Source organism: Oncorhynchus gorbuscha, linkage group LG03 (genome assembly GCF_021184085.1).
Source record: "Oncorhynchus gorbuscha isolate QuinsamMale2020 ecotype Even-year linkage group LG03, OgorEven_v1.0, whole genome shotgun sequence".
Taxonomy (NCBI): Eukaryota; Metazoa; Chordata; class Actinopteri; order Salmoniformes; family Salmonidae; genus Oncorhynchus; species Oncorhynchus gorbuscha.
In genome coordinates, this window is record NC_060175.1 from 20,688,178 (window position 1) to 20,709,693 (window position 21,516).

General features: G+C 43.3%; 1 protein-coding gene across 4 annotated transcripts in view; it reads left to right on the forward strand.

The window, feature by feature from the left end:
* The window catches only part of LOC124027495 (receptor-type tyrosine-protein phosphatase alpha), a 74,437-nt gene that overhangs the window by 50,112 nt on the left and 2,809 nt on the right, over window positions 1-21,516 (forward strand). The window contains exons 2-22 of one of the 4 annotated variants that reach the window (XM_046339912.1): window positions 875-921; window positions 1,192-1,282; window positions 1,499-1,923; window positions 2,128-2,148; window positions 4,898-4,982; window positions 6,491-6,564; window positions 7,190-7,326; window positions 7,720-7,810; window positions 8,563-8,639; window positions 11,112-11,148; window positions 11,306-11,403; window positions 11,733-11,888; window positions 12,210-12,376; window positions 12,571-12,706; window positions 15,548-15,694; window positions 16,038-16,131; window positions 16,263-16,339; window positions 18,368-18,502; window positions 19,193-19,318; window positions 19,743-19,894; window positions 20,116-20,251. In XM_046339912.1, coding sequence (XP_046195868.1) covers window positions 4,921-4,982; window positions 6,491-6,564; window positions 7,190-7,326; window positions 7,720-7,810; window positions 8,563-8,639; window positions 11,112-11,148; window positions 11,306-11,403; window positions 11,733-11,888; window positions 12,210-12,376; window positions 12,571-12,706; window positions 15,548-15,694; window positions 16,038-16,131; window positions 16,263-16,339; window positions 18,368-18,502; window positions 19,193-19,318; window positions 19,743-19,894; window positions 20,116-20,251 — 1,902 coding nt within the window. In that variant the 5' untranslated portion in view covers window positions 875-921; window positions 1,192-1,282; window positions 1,499-1,923; window positions 2,128-2,148; window positions 4,898-4,920. The remainder of the gene's footprint in view (window positions 1-874; window positions 922-1,191; window positions 1,283-1,498; window positions 1,924-2,127; window positions 2,149-4,897; window positions 4,983-6,490; window positions 6,565-7,189; window positions 7,327-7,719; window positions 7,811-8,562; window positions 8,640-11,111; window positions 11,149-11,305; window positions 11,404-11,732; window positions 11,889-12,209; window positions 12,377-12,570; window positions 12,707-15,547; window positions 15,695-16,037; window positions 16,132-16,262; window positions 16,340-18,367; window positions 18,503-19,192; window positions 19,319-19,742; window positions 19,895-20,115; window positions 20,252-21,516) is intronic. The other 3 variants (XM_046339923.1, XM_046339927.1, XM_046339918.1) reach the window with 3 other exon arrangements.

The following is a 21,516-nucleotide window of genomic DNA, read 5'->3' on the forward strand; positions in this document are numbered from 1 at the left end:
TCCTTCTGGGAAAAATATTTGACCTTGACCATCCCTAATTCAAAAGGCAGAGGATGCGCACAGTAGAACAATATGATGAAGTGTGAATATTTCTGCCACCCACATACAGGAACACGGTTCCGAATAAATGACATTATTACGTGTTCCACCACCCATGTTATTTACATTATATTATGTCCATGTGGGCTGTGCTGTGTAGGTAAAACCTCTCATTCTCTCAAACAGAGAATCAGGGAACATAAAAATTCAAATCTGGAGAAATGACAGTGATTATCCAGTCGCAGTACATTTTAATGACCTAAAGCATAACATTTCTACCTTTTTAGATTTTGTGGCATAGAGAAAGTTAAGATATCAGACAGGGGAGGTGATATTAATAATACTCTGAGTAAAAGAGAATGTTTTGGGATTTTCACCATCCAGACATTATTTCCTAAAGGTCTTAAGGTTGAAATGCCTATGTATGTTATGTTGTGAATTTGAACATGAATTATACCCCCATTTGAGATCACTCTGATGTGTTTCGTGCAATGCACCCAATGATTAATGATAACTTGCTCGGTAGGTCTATGTCCTCATTGTGGTTTTACAGGTGTGTTTAATATGTCTTATTTACACACTTTATTCTAATATTTATGAAATGCATATTGTTATATTTGGTAGCACTAATTTATTTTTCCTTTGCCTCCAACCCATTTCGATGCGTGGAACGGATGTGGGTGGGGCCAGGTCTACATAAGGGTGCTAATTTTTTTAAATTCATAAAAGCTCTGACGAAGGCCGCGAGGCCGATACGTAAGCTTATTAAAGATCAGTGATACTATCGAGAGCCGTGTGCGATTCTAACAGTGTCTTCCTTTCTGTTTGGATCCAGGACCACACTGTGCGAATGAATGATTGATGCCAACTTCGCTTCTTAAGGTAAGAGGTCAACTCCTTGTTCCACTCAAATCATGATAATAAATGCATTTAAGAAGTTTTATATTCACTTGTAAAAATATATATCACCCCCCATACCCCACCCCCCCAAAAAAAAAAATGTTGTAAGTACCTACATTTAGTTGGATTATACTGTAAAAGTAATCACCCAGGATTAGCCTCCATTTACAACTACAACACATCTGGATTAATAATCCAATCATCTGTTTGCACTGTGAAAGGGTAATAAGGCATGTGCCCCGATTCTCCCAGGGCAGTATGGGTGTGTGTGTCCTGCTCCTGTTGCTCAGTGTGGCCCTCGGGGTCTCCATCTCGGCCCAGGTACCACCTCCCACCCCCACAGGTAAGAAGGATCCACATGACATCATCACCCGAACAGCCGGATCCCACCGCTGACACCATTTGACATATTCAACGCTACTGTTTACTGCACCTCTCATGAAGCTGCAAATTGACTCAACAGAAATAGCCTAAATAAACTGAATATCTCGCTCTCTCTCGCTCCTCTCTCTCTGTCTTTCTTCTCTCTCCTCTCTCACACCTTACCTTTCATCCCTAGGAGGTCCAGACCCCACTGCCAAATCCAAGGACCCTCCTGCCACCACCCTCCCCAATGTTCCCTTGACAACAACCATCACCCAACCTCCTCCCCCTCAAACAACCACAGCCCCGAAGGTTGCCGCGACAACAATGACAACTACCACAACCGTGGATGGTGTCATATTGACTGCAAGCCCCAGTGGTGCCACCCCTGCACCCGTCCCCCCCTCCACCACCCCCTGGCCCAACTGAAGCCCCCAAAATCCCCACAGGCGTGAACTCCACCCCGCAGCCACCCCCTGCTCCAACCACAATCAGTCAGGTAGGGGGGTGGGGAGAATGGGACCTCTGTTCCAGAGACTCAGTCACCAGACACCACCACCAACACAGACACAAAACCAACGGTGGAAGCCACGTCGGCCACTAGCGGTGCTACTGTTCCAGGTGTGTGTCTGTGTGTTAACTGTATGTTGGTTGCAGTACTTTGTGACATCTGCTGATGTAATAAGGGCTTTATAATTACATTTGATTGACATTTGATTGATAGAGGAATGTGTGAGAGTGAAAGTCGAGAATTTAAGTGCGGAGGGGGTTGTTGTATGTTTTTTTTAGGTTTGATAGTAATGACTCTTGTTTTATCCTCCTCAGGTGGTGGAGAAGACGACACCGGTAAGACTGTGTGTGAGGTTTTGATATCTCATTACAATGGCATGCCAAGCGGTCATGCAACCGCGCTGACAATTTATGACAGCATGACAGATGTCATAAGCAGTCGTGGTAGCGATGTGCCAATAATTTAACTGGCCCGTCGAACACACGCAGTATTCAAGCCCTCCAGTATCTCTCCTCTGTCTGTGGTTTCTGTCCATCCTCTATGCCCATGGTATGAGACATTGAAATTAAATGGACCGAATAGTCCCTCTTCTCAGTTTCAATTATCTTCCTAACAATGTGGTGCAGCACCATTCAATGTGTACATTGTCCCTCAGAGAACACTGAAAATTCCACAGAATAATGAAAAATGAACAACAATTAGCTGAAATAGCCAAGATGGCAGTTTGAACCACATGAAATCAAATGTGGCCCGTGTGGCTCAGTTGGTAAAAGTGGCTTAGTGCTAGCAATGCCAGGGTTTTGGGTTTGATTCCCACTGGGATCACTATCACTTACTGGTGATTTTATCCAACCTGCAAAACACTAGTCTCAACTTCAACAGTGAAGAGGTGACTCCGGGATGTTGGCCTTCTAGGCAGAATTGCAAAGAAAAAGCCATGTCTCAGACTGGCCAAAGAAAAGATTAAGATAGGCGACGGTTAATGACGGTTAATGACGTGTCTGTAATGACGGTTAATGACGTGTCTGTAATGACGGTTAATGACGTCTCTATAACGATGGTTAATGACGTCTCTATAACGACGGTTAATGACGTCTCTATAACGACGGTTAATGAAGTCACTGTAACAACGGTTAATGACGTCTCTCTAACGACGGTTAATGAAGTCACTGTAACAACGGTTAATGACGTCTCTATAACGACGGTTAATGAAGTCACTGTAACAACGGTTAATGACGTCTCTATAACGATGGTTAATGACGTCTCTATAACGACGGTTAATGACGTCTCTATAACGACGGTTAATGAAGTCACTGTAACAACGGTTAATGACGTCTCTATAACAACGGTTAATGAAGTCACTGTAACAACGGTTAATGACGTCTCTCTAACGGCGGTTAATAACGTCTCTATAACGACGGTTAAGGACGTCTCTGTAACGACGGTTAATGACGTCTCTGTAACGACGGTTAATGATGACGTCTCTATAACGAAGGTTAATGACGTCTCTGTAACGATGGTTAATGATGACGTCTCTATAACGAAGGTTAATGACGTCTCTATAACGACGTTTAATGACGTCTCTATAACGACGGTTAATGACGTCTCTATAACGACGTTTAATGACGTCTCTATAACGACGGTTAATGACATCTCTATAACAACGGTTAATGACGTCTCTATAACGACGGTTAATGACGTCTCTATAACGACGGTTAATGACGTCTCTATAACGACGTTTAATGACGTCTCTATAACGATGGTTAATGACGTCTCTATAACGACGGTTAATGACGACGGTTAATGACGTCTCTATAACGACGGTTAATGACGTCTCTATAACGACGGTTAATGACGTCTCTGTAACGACGGTTAATGACGTCTCTATAACGACGTTTAATGACGTCTCTATAACGACGGTTAATGACGTCTCTATAACGACGGTTAATGACGTCTCTATAACGACGGTTAATGACGTCTCTGTAACGACGGTTAATGAGGTCTCTATAACGACGGTTAATGAGGTCTCTATAACGACGGTTAATGACGTCTCTATAACGACGGTTAATGACGTCTCTATAAAGACGGTTAATGACGACGGTTAATGACGTCTCTATAACGACGGTTAATGACGTCTCTATAACGACGGTTAATGACGTCTCTATAACAACGGTTAATGACGTCTCTATAACGACGGTTAATGACGTCTCTATAACGACGTTTAATGACGTCTCTATAACAACGGTTAATGACGTCTCTGTAATGACGGTTAAGGACCTCTCATGTCACTGTGATGAAAATGTTACGTAAGACATAACGAAGCTGTCCAGTTTAACTGTCACCATGATGTCCTTAGTTAGGAGCTCCTGTAATCAGTGTAGAAGTCACAAAGCAGCCAGAGTTGCATATAGCCTGTCTAACATGTTTACCATTAACCATATTAAATATAATTGTTTTTCTTTTCAAATACTTAATTTGTGCACTTGATCAAGCTGACTTAGCGCAAAGTGCCAACCCAAACCCAATTTGTCACTCCAGACAGGCTCAACCAATTGTCAAATCAGTCAAATACAGTTTGAACACAAGCCTGACGCCAGCCTCCTGTTTTGTAGCCTATCATGTGAAAGGTTTACTCTGCCTGCCAATTAAATAGTGATGTATCTACACTCTCAAGGACAGTGTCCACGTGTACGCTCAGCACGGTTATTTTTCTTAGAGAGCAAACCAAATATTACCACACCAGCCACCTTCACCATCTTGCTTTTGTAGGTATTGGGAATGAAAGAAGTTGCCTTGCCAAAGGGAATCCCAGTGCTGACATGAAAATGTAGGCTAGTGAACTGGCAACCAGGGGGTTTCTGGTGTCTCTTGTGCCCGGCCGCCACCTACTACCGTTGTGCCCTTGTGCGAGGCAATGTGCTCCAGGGGCGCTGCTCTGAGGCTGACCCTCTGCTGCTCCCAGCCTGTCGTGTGTTTGTGTGTTGACTCTTGTAATGTGACCAACGTAAGACAAGTAGTCATTGTACAATGGATAGATACACTTTTAAAATATGTTGTGAATTATCTCTCTCCTGTCTCTCTCAGATGACACACCCATCATTGCGGTGATGGTGGCTCTGTCGTCCCTGCTCGTCATTGTCTTCATCATCATCATCCTCTACATGCTCAGGTCAGTCACTCACTCAGGTAAAAACCACCCACGCCGCTAACCCTGACCCACACCGCTAACCCTGACCCACACCGCTAACTCGGACCCATACTGCTCACCTGGTTCCTGTTCATTAGAGCACACGGTAACAAAACAATTTTCAACAAAGTGAGTGAGAGTTCAGCTAGTACCTTGGCTGAGTTCAGCTGGTACCTTGGCTGAGTTCAGCTAGTACCTTGGCTGAGTTCAGCTAGTACCTTGGCTGAGTTCAGCTAGTACCTTGGCTGAGTTCAGCTGGTACCTTGGCTGAGTTCAGCTAGTACCTTGGCTGAGTTCAGCTAGTACCTTGGCTGAGTTCAGCTAGTACCTTGGCTGAGTTCAGCTAGTACCTTGGCTGAGTTCAGCTGGTACCTTGGCTGAGTTCAGCTGGTACCTTGGCTGAGTTCAGCTGGTACCTTGGCTGAGTTCAGCTAGTACCTTGGCTGAGTTCAGCTAGTACCTTGGCTGAGTTCAGCTAGTACCTTGGCTGAGTTCAGCTAGTACCTTGGCTGAGTTCAGCTGGTACCTTGGCTGAGTTCAGCTAGTACCTTGGCTGAGTTCAGCTAGTACCTTGGCTGAGTTCAGCTAGTACCTTGGCTGAGTTCAGCTAGTACCTTGGCTGAGTTCAGCTGGTACCTTGGCTGAGTTCAGCTAGTACCTTGGCTGAGTTCAGCTAGTACCTTGGCTGAGTTCAGCTAGTACCTTGGCTGAGTTCAGCTAGTACCTTGGCTGAGTTCAGCTTGTACCTGTCCTTTTCAAATGTTGTCTCCCTGATGGGTGTGAACACAACCATGGGGTGGGTTCCCTGAAAGCTTTGTGGCTAAAATGACGACCATGCCCCACAGCAGTGAGAGAATCAGAATGGTTAAATCTTATGTTTGACAATCCATCTTCTTCGTTTGAAGCGAGCAAAGTTCTTAAAATTAAGCCTTTTGCTGTTCTGCAAGGGGCCTGGGTCTATACTCTACGTCAGGGTGAAAATAGTGCCACATTAGCTACGAAGCTTTAGGGGGACACGCCCCTGGGTCCTGTTCATGAGGCACCAAAGAGAAAAAACGGACTGACACCAGGAGGGCTCCCTGAACTTGTCCAATAAAAAATGCTTGTTTTGTCCAAAAAGAAACAAGTACTATGTTTTGCTATGGTGCGCCATAATGAATACATCCCTGGTTTTCTGCCTGACAGAAGTGTCTTCAGCCTCATCTCAGCCTGGCATATTTAAACTGAAAAGAAAAGTGTGTAGAGCATTACAATATTGAGACATGAGACCCACGTAAAACGCTAACTGTCTTGTACACACAAACCTACTCACACAATTCATTACCGTTTTTAAAGGGCAGAGCAGGAAATGGCTTTCTTGTCACCTTTCATACACTCACTCACACCCTATTGAGGACTATTGATGAACTAAGTGTTACAGAAGTTACCATGGCAATGGCAGTGTGTGTCATTCTGGATATATCTATTCATGCATGTCGTGTGATTGACAGGTTTAAGAAGTACAAGCAGGCCGGCAGCCATTCCAACTCCTTCAGGCTGACCAACGGTAGATCAGACGATACAGGTAAAATCACTGTAGTTGTGTGAACACACGTTTTGCCTGTGGTAGCACACTTACAGGGACTTGTAATCTATATCATAGCCAACTTTCTGCATTGTTCTCTGTTTGGATAAGATCACATTGGTTTTGTAGTCATTTACTGGTTCTCGGCCTATGATGTTGTTCCACTTGTGGTTCAGTAGCAGTGTTGGATTGGTTTACAGCGCCCCCTTGTGGGTTTTTGTTACAGAACAGACAGTCTGTTTGGAGACATTGCGTGTGCAGATTGGAATGTAATGTTTAGGACATGTAATATATAATATATTTTTCTACGGTGTATTGATTTAGTTTATAATCATTGGTTGGTGAATGTGTCACTATCTGGCTCTTACAACAGGTTTTTGTTATTGTATTTTACTGTAAAAATGATTGAAATAGTATGTATAGTGTATATAATTAATTGTATTTGTATAATTTATTGTTGGCAGTGTCACAACAATGGGTTTATGTCTATCTTTCTATCTCTGTCTATCTCCTGTGGAACCCATGTCTATCTCCTGTGGAACCCATCAACCCATTTTTCTCCTCCCATTCCTTCCCTCCTCTCTTTCCTCTCCCTCTTCCCTCCCTTCCTGCTTCCTGCTCGCAGAGCTCCAGAGTGTGCCACTATTGGCCCGTTCACCCAGCACCAACAGGAAGTACCCTCCCCTTGTTGTCGACAAGCTGGAGGAGGAGATGAATCGTCGCATGGCTGACGACAACAAGCTCTTCCGGGAGGAGTTCAACGTATGAAGTCCTTATGCACGCACGCATGCACATACACACATATATATATTCTCATACTCTCACACGTACTCACACATTTACATTTATACACACACATTTTAGTTGTCTATGGGCCATATCAGGACAATGGGCAGATTGTACTTGCAACTAGAACCCTCTATGTTTGGGATTCTAGCTACTGACTCAGATTGGAGAGGTACTAACTTACACAGAGCCAATGGCTGTGTTCCAATACTTCCTAATTCCCTTTCCCGTTCTTCCCTTGTTTGCTTTATTTTCGTGTCCAGCAGGGCTGGTTTTGGGAATAAGAATATCACCCATAGAAACGCATCACTGGGAATTCAGCTAATGTCACTGTTACCTGTCTGTGTGTCTAATGCGCTCTGTGTCCAGGCGCTGCCGGTGTGTCCCATTCAGGCGTCGTGCGACGCGGCCTCTAAAGAGGAGAACAAGGACAAAAACCGCTACGTCAACATCCTGCCATGTGAGTCCTCAACATGGCGCTAAAGCCTGATTCAACCTTTGGGAACGTACTGTGCTGGCTTGTTTCCTTTCCAGCACTGTTCCAGCATCTATGGCGGATGTGTAACAGTATAGCTTGGATCAGTTCGGCCCAATAGTCTGAATCGGGCACTAGTCTGTCATACTACTCTTCCTGGAACAGACTTTAAATGAGCTACATTTAATATTTTAGCCATAATTATTTTTTTAACACACTGCTTAATAATGCCTAACATCTCATGGTGGCTTCTTACCATTTGCAAAGACGTAATACTTTCAGAAGAAAGTTATTTGTTTCTGTCCATTTTGAGCCTGTAATCGAACCCATAAATGCTGATGCTCCAGATACTCAACTAGTCTAAAGAAGGCCAGTTTTATTTCTTCTTTAATCAGAACAACAGTTTTCAGCTAAGCTAACATAATTGCTAAAGGGTTTTCTATTGATCAATTAGCCTTTTTTTAATTATAAACTTGGATTAGCTAACACAACGTGCCATTGGAACACAGGAGTGACGGTTGCTGATAATGGGCTTCTAATGGACATTAGTAATGTCTACACTGTATTTCTGATCAATTTGATGTTATTTTAATGGACAAAAAATGTGCTTTTCTTTTTTTTTTAAACAAGGACATTTCTAAGTGACCCCAAACTTTTGAACGGTAGTGTAAATGTTACATGTAGCTCCTTTAAAACAGGCTGGCCATCCAGTTAATCAAGGTTCTGTTGTGTTTCAGATGATCACTCCAGGGTGCATTTGTCATCACTAGAGGGAGTTCCAGACTCCGACTTCATTAACGCATCCTTCATCAATGTGAGTGACGCCACAAGCCATTGGCATCAATGACAGGCTCTGAATTGTTGTTTTTTTAGCTACTCCTTGGCCAGGTCTCCCTTCTGAAAGAGGTCTTTTGACCTTAATTGAACTTCCTGGTAAAATAAATAAATAAAAGGTTGCCTTAGAATAGTCTTTTTCATCACTCTCGCTCTCCGTCCCTCTCTCTCCTTTGTTCTTTCTCTCTTTTTTTACAAAATAAAATGATTCATTTGTAGAACGCAGGAAACAACATCAATACATCAAAAAGTAGAGTAACATCGATGATACAGCAGAACATTACCTAACAATGCAAGACACGGTCATTAAACATCGATGATACAGCAGAACATTACCTAACAATGCAAGACAAGGTCATTAAACATTGATGATACAGCAGAACATTACCTAACAATGCAAGACAAGGTCATTAAACATTGATGATACATCAGAACATTACCTAACAATGCAAGACAAGGTCATTAAACATTGATGATACATCAGAACATTACCTAACAATGCAAGACAAGGTCATTAAACATCGATGATTCAGCAGAACATTACCTAACAATGCAAGGCAAGGTCATTAAACATTGATGATACATCAGAACATTACCTAACAATGCAAGACAAGGTCATTAAACATCGATGATACAGCAGAACATTACCTAACAATGCAAGACCTGGTCATTAAACATTGATGATACATCAGAACATTACCTAACAATGCAAGACACGGTCATTAAACATTGATGATACAGCAGAACATTACCTAACAATGCAAGACAAGATCATTAAACATCCATGATACAGCAGAACATTACCTAACAATGCAAGACAAGGTCATTAAACATCGATGATACATCAGAACATTACCTAACAATGCAAGACAAGATCATTAAACATCCATGATACAGCAGAACATTACCTAACAATGCAAGACAAGGTCATTAAACATCGATGATACATCAGAACATTACCTAACAATGCAAGACAAGGTCATTAAACATCGATGATACAGCAGAACATTACCTAACAATGCAAGACAAGGTCATTAAACATCCATGATACAGCAGAACATTACCTAACAATGCAAGACAAGGTCATTAAACATCCATGATACAGCAGAACATTACCTAACAATGCAAGACAAGATCATTAAACATCCATGATACAGCAGAACATTACCTAACAATGCAAGACCTGGTCATTAAACATCGATGATACATCAGAACATTACCTAACAATGCAAGACAAGATCATTAAACATCCATGATACAGCAGAACATTACCTAACAATGCAAGACAAGGTCATTAAACATCGATGATACATCAGAACATTACCTAACAATGCAAGACAAGATCATTAAACATCCATGATACAGCAGAACATTACCTAACAATGCAAGACACGGTCATTAAACATTGATGATACATCAGAACATTACCTAACAATGCAAGACAAGGTCATTAAACATCGATGATACATCAGAACATTACCTAACAATGCAAGACAAGATCATTAAACATCCATGATACAGCAGAACATTACCTAACAATGCAAGACACGGTCATTAAACATTGATGATACATCAGAACATTACCTAACAATGCAAGACAAGATCATTAAACATCCATGATACAGCAGAACATTACCTAACAATGCAAGACAAGGTCATTAAACATCGATGATACATCAGAACATTACCTAACAATGCAAGACAAGATCATTAAACATCCATGATACAGCAGAACATTACCTAACAATGCAAGACAAGGTCATTAAACATCGATGATACATCAGAACATTACCTAACAATGCAAGACAAGATCATTAAACATCCATGATACAGCAGAACATTACCTAACAATGCAAGACACGGTCATTAAACATTGATGATACATCAGAACATTACCTAACAATGCAAGACAAGGTCATTAAACATCGATGATACATCAGAACATTACCTAACAATGCAAGACAAGATCATTAAACATCCATGATACAGCAGAACATTACCTAACAATGCAAGACACGGTCATTAAACATTGATGATACATCAGAACATTACCTAACAATGCAAGACAAGATCATTAAACATCCATGATACAGCAGAACATTACCTAACAATGCAAGACAAGGTCATTAAACATCGATGATACATCAGAACATTACCTAACAATGCAAGACAAGATCATTAAACATCCATGATACAGCAGAACATTACCTAACAATGCAAGACACGGTCATTAAACATTGATGATACATCAGAACATTACCTAACAATGCAAGACAAGGTCATTAAACAACGATGATACAGCAGAACATTACCTAACAATGCAAGACCTGGTCATTAAACATCGATGATACATCAGAACATTACCTAACATTACATACACAGTCATTACACCTATTCAACGATCAAACATTTTTCTCACACTCTTCCTCTTCTGCCTTCCTCTTGTTCACAGGGTTACCAAGAGAAGAACAAGTTCATTGCAGCTCAAGGTAAAGAGGCTACTCTAGCCACTGGGATCGGCTAATGTGGTGATTGCCATGTTAATATTACCACATATATCATTGCCTGTGCAAACATATAGGAACTTATTACATCAATGATGATAATAAACAGTGGATTATAATATCTTCTGTCTCCCTCTCTCAGGGCCAAAGGAGGAGACGGTGAACGACTTCTGGAGAATGATCTGGGAACAGAACACAGCCACCATTGTCATGGTGACCAACCTGAAGGAAAGAAAAGAGGTAGGGGAGAAGGAGGGAAGAGCGGGGGAGGGGTGACAACAGGTCTGTTCAGGAAGGTGGAAGGTTCAGAATTTTGCAGATAGAAAGTTCATTAAAACCATTGACACAACTGCCTACTCAACATTAAATGCATTTAAAATATGTTCTTCACAGTACAACATCTATTGGAACTGTTGTGTAATGTTCCACCCTTCTGAACAGACCTTTACTAGGTCTTTCATAGTAGTTGCTATATGACGAAGATTGGGTATGTTAAGCATGTCAAATTTGCAATGTGAAAAGGCATATGAATGTACGACTATGAGTGTTTGTTTCTTTTCATTTGAAAGAAATCCATACAGCGGCAATCTCTCTGTGTGTCTCAGTGTAAGTGTGCCCAGTACTGGCCAGACCAGGGCTGCTGGACCTACGGCAACATCCGGGTCTCTGTGGAGGACATGATGGTGCTGGTGGACTACACCATCCGCAAGTTCTGCATCCAACAGGTACCATGCTCTTCCCTTTTCCTCTCTCCTTCTCCTGTCTTCTCTGGACTTGTCTTCTCACCTCTTTCTCCTCTGGGACTGTTCTCTTTCCCCTCTCTTTTTCTTGTTTTGTTTTCTCCTCTCACAACACTATCTATCAAACCCATGTGATATGTATGTACACCAAGCAGGTACACTGATGGCAAAGCTCATGTGAAAATGTAAAAAAATAAATAATTTGAAGATAACATTAGTCTTGAAAAATGCTCCAAAACAGTTAAACTAATGGTGTCTCTGTCTCTACATCTACACCCCTCCTTCTCTACCTCTCGCTCTCTCTAGGTGGGGGATGTGGGGGGTAAGAAGCCTCAGCGGCTGGTGACCCAGTTCCACTTCACCAGCTGGCCAGACTTTGGCGTCCCCTTCACGCCCATCGGCATGCTCAAGTTCCTCAAGAAGGTCAAAACCTGCAACCCCCAGTACGCTGGCCCCATCGTGGTCCACTGCAGGTGAGTGTGTTATTGATGTAGGTGGTTCTGTGACGCTTAGATGCCAAGCTAATGCCTAGGCTTAAGCTTGGTGGGCTAACATGCCCTAGGTTTAGTCACATACCACATACTATCTTTATGTGCGTGCTCTTTTCTGACTCTCTCTCTCTCTCTCCGTCTGCCTGTCTGTCTCTCCCTCTCTGTCTGTGTGTCAGTGCGGGGGTGGGGAGGACAGGTACCTTCATAGTGATAGATGCCATGTTGGACATGATGAACACCGAGAGAAAGGTGGACGTCTTTGGCTTTGTCACACGTATCAGAGCCCAGCGCTGCCAAATGGTCCAGACAGACGTAAGTTGAACTGACCGCAACAAGCACTAACCACAACGTTACTCTGACCCAAACCAGTACTCATTATTACCCTGACCCAAACCAGTACTCATTATTACCCTGACCCAAACCAGTACTCATTATTACCCTGACCCAAACCAGTACTCATTATTACCCTGACCCAAACCAGTACTCATTATTACCCTGACCCAAACCAGTACTCATTATTAACCTGACCCACACCAGTACTCATTGTTACCCTGACCCAAACCAGTACTCATTATTATCATGACCAAAACCAGTACTCATTATTACCCTGACCCAAACCAGTACTCATTATTAACCTGACCCACACCAGTACTCATTGTTACCCTGACCCAAACCAGTACTCATTATTATCATTGCCCAAACCAGTACTCATTATTATCATGACCCAAACCAGTACTCATTATTACCCTGACCCAAACCAGTAATCATTATTGTCATGACCCAAACCAGTACTCATTATTACCCTGACCCAAACCAGTACTCATTATTACCCTGACCCACACCAATACTCATTATTACCCTGACCCAAACCAGAACTCATTATGATCCTGACCCAAACCAGTACTCATTATTACCCTGACCCAAACCAGTACTCATTATTACCCTGACCCAAACCAGTACTCATTATTATCCTGACCCAAACCAGTACTCATTAGTACCCTGACCCAAACCAGTACTCATTATTATCCTGACCCAAACCAGTACTCATTATTATCCTGACCCAAACCAGTATTCATTAGTACCCTGACTCAAACCAGTACACATTTTTACCCTGACTCAAATCAGTACTCATTATTACCCTGACCCAAACCAGTACTCATTATTAACCTGACCCACACCAGTACTCATTGTTACCCTGACCCAAACCAGTACTCATTATTATCATGACCCAAACCAGTACTCATTATTATCATGACCCACACCAATACTCATTATTACCCTGACCCAAACCAGAACTCATTATTACCCTGACCCAAACCAGTACTCATTATTACCCTGACCCAAACCAGTACTCATTATTATCCTGACCCAAACCAGTACTCATTAGTACCCTGACCCAAACCAGTACTCATTATTATCCTGAACCAAACCAGTACTCATTATTATCCTGACCCAAACCAGTATTCATTAGTACCCTGACTCAAACCAGTACACATTTTTACCCTTGACCCAAACGATTACTCATTAGTACCCTGACCAACACAAGACCAGTACTCAGACTGCAACAAAATTAACATTATAACCCTGACTAACACAAGATCACAACAAGATCACATAACATTATTACCCTGACCCAAACCAGTACTCATTATTAACCTGACCCACACCAGTACTCATTGTTACCCTGACCCAAACCAGTACTCATTATTATCATTGCCCAAACCAGTACACATTTTTACCCTGACTCAAATCAGTACTCATTATTTCCCTGACCCAAACCAGTACTCATTAGTACCCTGACCCAAACCAGTACTCATTATTATCCTGACCCAAACCAGTACTCATTATTATCCTGACCCAAACCAGTATTCATTAGTACCCTGACTCAAACCAGTACACATTTTTACCCTGACTCAAACCAGTACTCATTATTACCCTGACCCACACCAGTACTCATTATTACCCTGACCCAAACCAGTACTCATTATTATCCTGACCCAAACCAGTACTCATTAGTACCCTGACCCAAACCAGTACTCATTATTATCCTGACCCAAACCAGTACTCATTATTATCCTGACCCAAACCAGTATTCATTAGTACCCTGACTCAAACCAGTACACATTTTTACCCTGACTCAAATCAGTACTCATTATTACCCTGACCCAAACCAGTACTCATTATTAACCTGACCCACACCAGTACTCATTGTTACCCTGACCCAAACCAGTACTCATTATTATCATGACCCAAACCAGTACTCATTATTATCATGACCCACACCAATACTCATTATTACCCTGACCCAAACCAGAACTCATTATTACCCTGACCCAAACCAGTACTCATTATTACCCTGACCCAAACCAATATTCATTAGTATCCTGACTCAAACCAGTACTCATTATTACCCTGACCCACACCAGTACTCATTATTACCCTGACCCAAACCAGAACTCATTATGATCCTGACCCAAACCAGTACTCATTATTACCCTGACCCAAACCAGTACTCATTATTACCCTGACCCAAACCAGTACTCATTATTATCCTGACCCAAACCAGTACTCATTAGTACCCTGACCCAAACCAGTACTCATTATTATCCTGAACCAAACCAGTACTCATTATTATCCTGACCCAAACCAGTATTCATTAGTACCCTGACTCAAACCAGTACACATTTTTACCCTTGACCCAAACGATTACTCATTAGTACCCTGACCAACACAAGACCACAAAGTACTCAGACTGCAACAAAATCGCATAACATTATAACCCTGACTAACACAAGATCACAACAAGATCACATAACATTATTACCCTGACCTGACTAAGACCACATTACCTTGACCTGAAATAGATCACACACTCATATCAATATACTATATGAACAGGTTTCCATTAAAATCTCAATGCTGGCAGTGTTCAGGGTATGTGGTTATTTCCCATTTATGTTGTGTTGTCATCTGACTCCTCTTCTGGATGTATGATATGGGCATCACAAGTGCACTAAAAGTCTTAGCGATTTCTCTTTCACCCACTCTCTATCCCCCCTACCCCCCCCCCTTTCTCTCTCACCCCCTCTCTCTCCTACCCCTCTCTCTTTATCTCTTCTCCACCCTCTCTCTATTCCCCCTCCCTCTCCACAGATGCAGTACGTGTTCATCTTCCAGGCCATGCTGGAGCACTATCTGTATGGGGACACCGAGCTGGAGGTGACCTCCCTGGAGTCCCACCTGGCCAAGCTCTACGCCCCCTCCGCCGCCGGCTGTGGGGGCATGGAAGCGGAGTTCAAGGTGATTTAGTTTGCCTGGTACAATGGAACTAATGGAATAGTCCCAAAAGTACAAAGCTTAAGCAAGCTCACTTCAGCTACGCTTAAATGTTGGACAGCCTGTCCGTTTGACTCTGGATCATATTTATTTAGCGGAAGAAATTGATACATTGAAATTGAAAAAGGGAGGGACTACCTGAAAATGCTTGTTTTTGTTTTCCTTGCAACATGTTTTGCTTTGGTGTTGACCAATGAATATGACCCAGATCTAAACCATTGAAGTAGCACTCTGAGAGCTAAATTGTGAGTTGTGTTTTTTCCCCTGAGTGTGAGAGCCAAGCCAGTGGTTTTGTCTCCCCACACAGAAGCTGACTTCCATCAAGATCCAGAACGACAAGATGAGAACAGGCAACCTGCCAGCTAACATGAAGAAGAACCGAGTTCTCCAGATCATCCCATGTGAGTCACAGCTCCAAACCTCCCTGAGCTAATTCCTAGGCTTTAGCTCCACAGATTAATGCAGTCTGGTATTCAAACCTAGTCGGTCACATAACTCCATGTAATGTAACCTGTTTGTTGGTGTCTCGTAGATGAGTTCAACAGAGTGATCATCCCAGTCAAGAGAGGGGAGGAGAACACGGACTATGTCAACGCCTCCTTCATTGACGTGAGTAGACGAAACAACTGTGAAACCAACACCATATTATGGCTCACTTCACCTGTGATATGAGTGTTTTTAAAATGAGACAATTGAACAAAACGTTAGCACATATACAAGTTCGTCTTCACATAAAAGGTGACAAGATGGTCCCGTGTGACTCAGTTGGTACAGTGTGGCGCTTGCAATGCCAGAGTTGTGGGTTTGATTCCCATGGGGGACCAGTACGAAGATGTATGCACTCACTATTGTAAGTTTCTCTGGATAAGAGTGTCTGCTAAATGACTCAAATATGAATGTAAGGAGATGCCTATCAGGAGATATGATAGTGATGATACAGTAGAGACCTTTGGGAAGGGAAGACCCCTAGTGTACAGAAACATCCAAATACAGACATCTACACAACACAGGAGATGAGTCTAATACGGGCAGAAATGGATCATTATAGTGGTTGTTGTGTGTATGTCTAAGCTGGCGCGTGTGTGTGCCTATGTACAGTCCCAGTCAAAAGTTTGGACACACCTACTTATTCAACGGTTTATCTTCATTTTACTATTTTCTACATTGTAGAATATGCTTGGCATTCTATCAACCAGCGTCACCTGGAATGCTTTCCCAACAGTCTTGAAGTAGTTCCCACATATGCTGAGCACTTGTTGGCTGCTTTTCCTTCACTCTTCGGTCCAACTCATCCCAAACCATCTCAATTGGTTTGATGTCGGGTGGTTGTGGAGGCCAGGTCATCTGATGCAGCACACCATCACTCTCCTTCTTGGTCAAATAGCCCTTACACAGCAAGGAGGGGTTTCGGGGCATTGTCCTGTTGAAAAACAAATGATATTCCCACTAAGCGCAAACCAGATGGGATGGCGTATTGCTGCAGAATGCTGTGGTAGCCATGCTGGTTAAGTATGCCTTGAATTCTAAATAAATCACTGACAGTGTCATCATCACACCACCTCCTCCACACTTCACGGTGGAAACCACACATGCAGAGATCATCCTTTCACCTACTCTGCATCTCACAAAAACATGGCGATGGGAACCAAAAATCTCACATTTGGACTCCTCAGACCAAAGGTGAGATTTACACCGGTCTAATGTCAATTGCTCGTGTTTCTTGGCCCAAGCAAGTCTCTTCTTATTATTGGTGTCCTTTAGTAGTCATTTCTTTGCAGCAATTTGACCATGAAGGCCTGATTCACTCCTCTGAACAGTTGATGTTGAGATGTGTATGTTACCTGAACTCTGAAGCATTTATTTGGGCTGCAATTTCTGAGGCTGGCAACTCTAATGAACTTATCCTCTTCAGCAGAGGTAACTCTGGGTCTTCCTTTCCTGTGGCGGTCCTCACGAGAGCCAGTTTCATCATAGCACTTGATGGTTTTTCAACTGCACTTGAAGAAACTTTCAAAGTTCTTAAATTAATGATAAACTGTTGTTTTTCTTTGCTTATTTGAGCTGTTCTTGCCATGATATGGACTTGGTATTTTACCAAATAGGGATATCTACTGTATATAACCCCTACCATGTCACAACACAACAGATTGGCTCAAACGCATTGAGAAGAAAGAAAAATCCACAAATGAACTTTTAATTGTTAATTGAAATGCATTCCAGGTGACTACCTCACGAAACTGTTTGAGAGAATGCCATGTGCAAAGTTGTCATCAAGGCAAAGGGTGGCTACTTTGAAGTATCTCAAATATAAAATACATTTTGATTTGTTTAACGTTTTTTGGTAACTACAATATTCCATGGGTTATTTAATAGTTTTGATGTCTTCAATAATATTCTACAATGTAGAAAATAATAGTACAAATAAAGACAAACCCGTGTGTGTGTGTGTGTGTGTGTGTGTGTGTGTGTGTGTGTGTGTGTGTGTGTGTGTGTGTGTGTGTGTGTGTGTGTGTGTGTGTGTGTGTGTGTGTGTGTGTGTGTGTGTGTGTGTGTGTGTGTGTGTGTGTGTGTGTGTGTGTGTGTGTGTGCGTGCGTACACATCTAACCTCTGCGTATCTCTACCTGTGTCTGGCCCAGGGGTACCGTCAGAAGGACTCGTACATGGCCAGCCAGGGCCCGCTGCAGCACACCATCGAAGACTTCTGGAGGATGATCTGGGAGTGGAGGAGCTGCTCCATAGTCATGCTCACTGAGCTGGAGGAGAGAGGACAGGTATGGAGAGAGGACACAACAGAGAGACAACATATAGAGAGGGATGGAGCGGTGTAAGAGGGAGCATGGAGGCCAAAGGAAGGAGGAGATGGGCAGAAAGGAGAGAGCACAGTGAAGGATGGGGGCCATTGAACTAATCTGACGACAGTGTGTTCGCTAAGCTCAGTTATGCCAGTAAAGTATGTTATTACTGAGAACAACGATTGGAAGAGAAATGTCTCCTTATTGGTCTGTTTCCTGGTTCTGTCTCATGATTAGAGGATCATTCTCTGTTAGTTTAAATACTTCCTGGAGCTGATTGCAGAGTGCCATCAGATCTTTGTCTGCCTCTCTCTCTCTTTGTTTATCTTTGGGAAAGGGGATACCTAGTCAGTTGTACAACTGAATGCATTCAACTGAAATGTGTCTACCGCATTTTACCCAATACCTCTGAATCAGAGAGGTGCGGTGGGCTGCCTTAATCGACATCCACATCTTCGGCACCCAGGGAACAGTGGGTTAACTGCTTTGCTCAGGGGCAGAAGGACAGATATTTACCTTGTCAGCTCAGGGATTCGATCCAGAAGCCTTTGTTACTGGCCCAACACTCCAACCCGCCAGGCTACCTTCGTCTGTCTGTGAGTGTCTGTCTCTTGCTAATATCTCCCTCTATCTACCTCTCTCTCGCTTTCTTCCCCCCTCTCTCTGTAGGAGAAGTGTGCCCAGTACTGGCCCAGTGATGGGGTGATGGTGTGTGGGGACATCTCCATCGAGCTGAAGAAGGAGGAGGAGAGTGAGAGCTACACTGTTAGAGACCTCCTGGTCACCAACAACAGGGTGAGTACAGAGGCCGCCTCGAAAAACACTAGCAGTCAACATAACCCATTCAAAACACTACACGCACACACACACCCCAAGCAAATGTCAACAAGATTTGATTAGTCATGTCTATGGGTCTTCAGTGTGTGTTTGTATGTGTGGGCAGTGTTTACCCCTTCACCCATAAATCATAATTTTACATCATCTTTGAGAACCAATAACTGCCAAAATAAAAACTAGACAGACGGGGAGAATCGAAAAATGTTCAGCATGGCATGGGGCCGTCATAGATTTCTAATAATATTTGAGTCACTCAGATAGCATAAGACTGCCACTACCCCGCTAGGCTAACTTTACCACCGCTGCTGAAAATATCCCTTTGGGAAACACTGGTGTTGGGCGTGTCTCTTCCTGTCTTACTCTTTCCTTTCTCACTCTTTAGGAGAACAAGGCTCGTACGGTGAGACAGTTTCATTTCCATGGCTGGCCAGAAGTGGGCATTCCCAGTGACGGGAAGGGCATGATCAACATCATTGCTGCTGTCCAGAAGCAGCAGCAACAATCTGGCAACCACCCAATCACTGTCCACTGCAGGTAACCTACACCTTGTGTTTTAACCTTTTATCATATCTAGTGTGTGTGCCTAAACACAGCTAACCTGTGTGTGTGTGTGTGTGTGTGTGTGTGTGTGTGTGTGTGTGTGTGTGTGTGTGTGTGTGTGTGTGTGTGTGTGTGTGTGTGTGTGTGTGTGTGTGTGTGTGTGTGTGTGTGTGTGTGTGTGTGTGTGTGTGTGTGTGTGTGTGTGTGTGTGACAGTGCGGGTGCGGGGCGGACGGGGACTTTCTGTGCCCTGAGCACGGTCCTGGAGCGGGTGAAAGCTGAGGCCATCCTTGACGTCTTCCAGACCGTCAAGAGCCTCCGGCTGCAGAGACCCCACATGGTGCAGACACTGGTGAGGACATGCTATGTTACACGACACCGACATACATGATGGAGACTGTTACACTATCTCAAATGGATGTTGCAGTTTCACCATTTAAGGATTCCAGCTTTAATGATATGCGTTATAATAATGCAATTATTCAACCTGAGTTTAGCCAACTGTACAATGCATTGGATGCACGTGATGCAATTGCGAGTTACAAGCTTAAGAACTCGCATTGAATAAATATGCCTTCCTGTATTTTGGAAATTTGGTAACCATGAAGTGCTTTGAAAGGCTGTTCATGGCTCACATCAACACCATCATCCTGGAAACCCTAGACCCACTCCAATTCGCATAGCACCCCAACAGATCCACAATGACTCAATCACCTTCCCACCTGGACAAAAGGAACACCTATGTGAGAATGCTGTTCATTGACTACAGCCCAGCGTTCAGCACCATAGTGCCCAAAAAGCTCATCACTAAGCTAAGGACCTTGGGACTTAACACCTCCCTCTGCAACTGGATCCTGGACTTCCTGACAGGCCACCCCCAGGTGGTAAGGGTAGGCTACAACACATCTGCTATGCTGATCCTCAAGACAGGGGCCCCTCAGGGGTGCATTCTTAGTCCCCTCCTGTACTCCCTGTTCACCCATGACTGGCGGTGTGGTGCCAGGACAACAACCTCTCGCTCAACGTGAACAAGACAAAGGAGCCGAACACACCCCCATTCACATCGACGGGGCTGTAGTGGAGCGGGTCTAGAGTTCAAAATCCTTGGTGTCCACATCACCAACAAACTATCATTGTTCAAACACACCAAGACAGTCGTGAAGAGGGCACAACAACATATTTTCCCCCTCAGGAGACGGAAAAGATTTGGCATGGGTCCCCAGATCCTCAAGTTCTACAGCTGCACCATCGAGAGCATCCTAACTGGTTGCATCACCACCTGGTATGGCAACTCCTCGGCATCCGACCGTAAGGCGCTACAGAGGGCAGTGCATATGGCCTAGTACATCACTGGGGCCAAGCTACCTGCCATCCAGGACCTATATACTAGGCGGTGTCAGAGGAAGGCCCCAAAAAATATCAGACATCTCTCTGCTACCGCACAGCAAGCAGTACTAGACTGCCAAGTCTAGGTCCAAAAGGCTCCTTAACAGCTTCTACCCCCAAGTCATAAGACTGCAGAACAATTAATCAAATGGCGACCTGGACTATTTAAATTGCCCCTCCCCTTTGTTTTTGGACTCGCTGTTTATTATCTATGCACAATCACGTTAACCC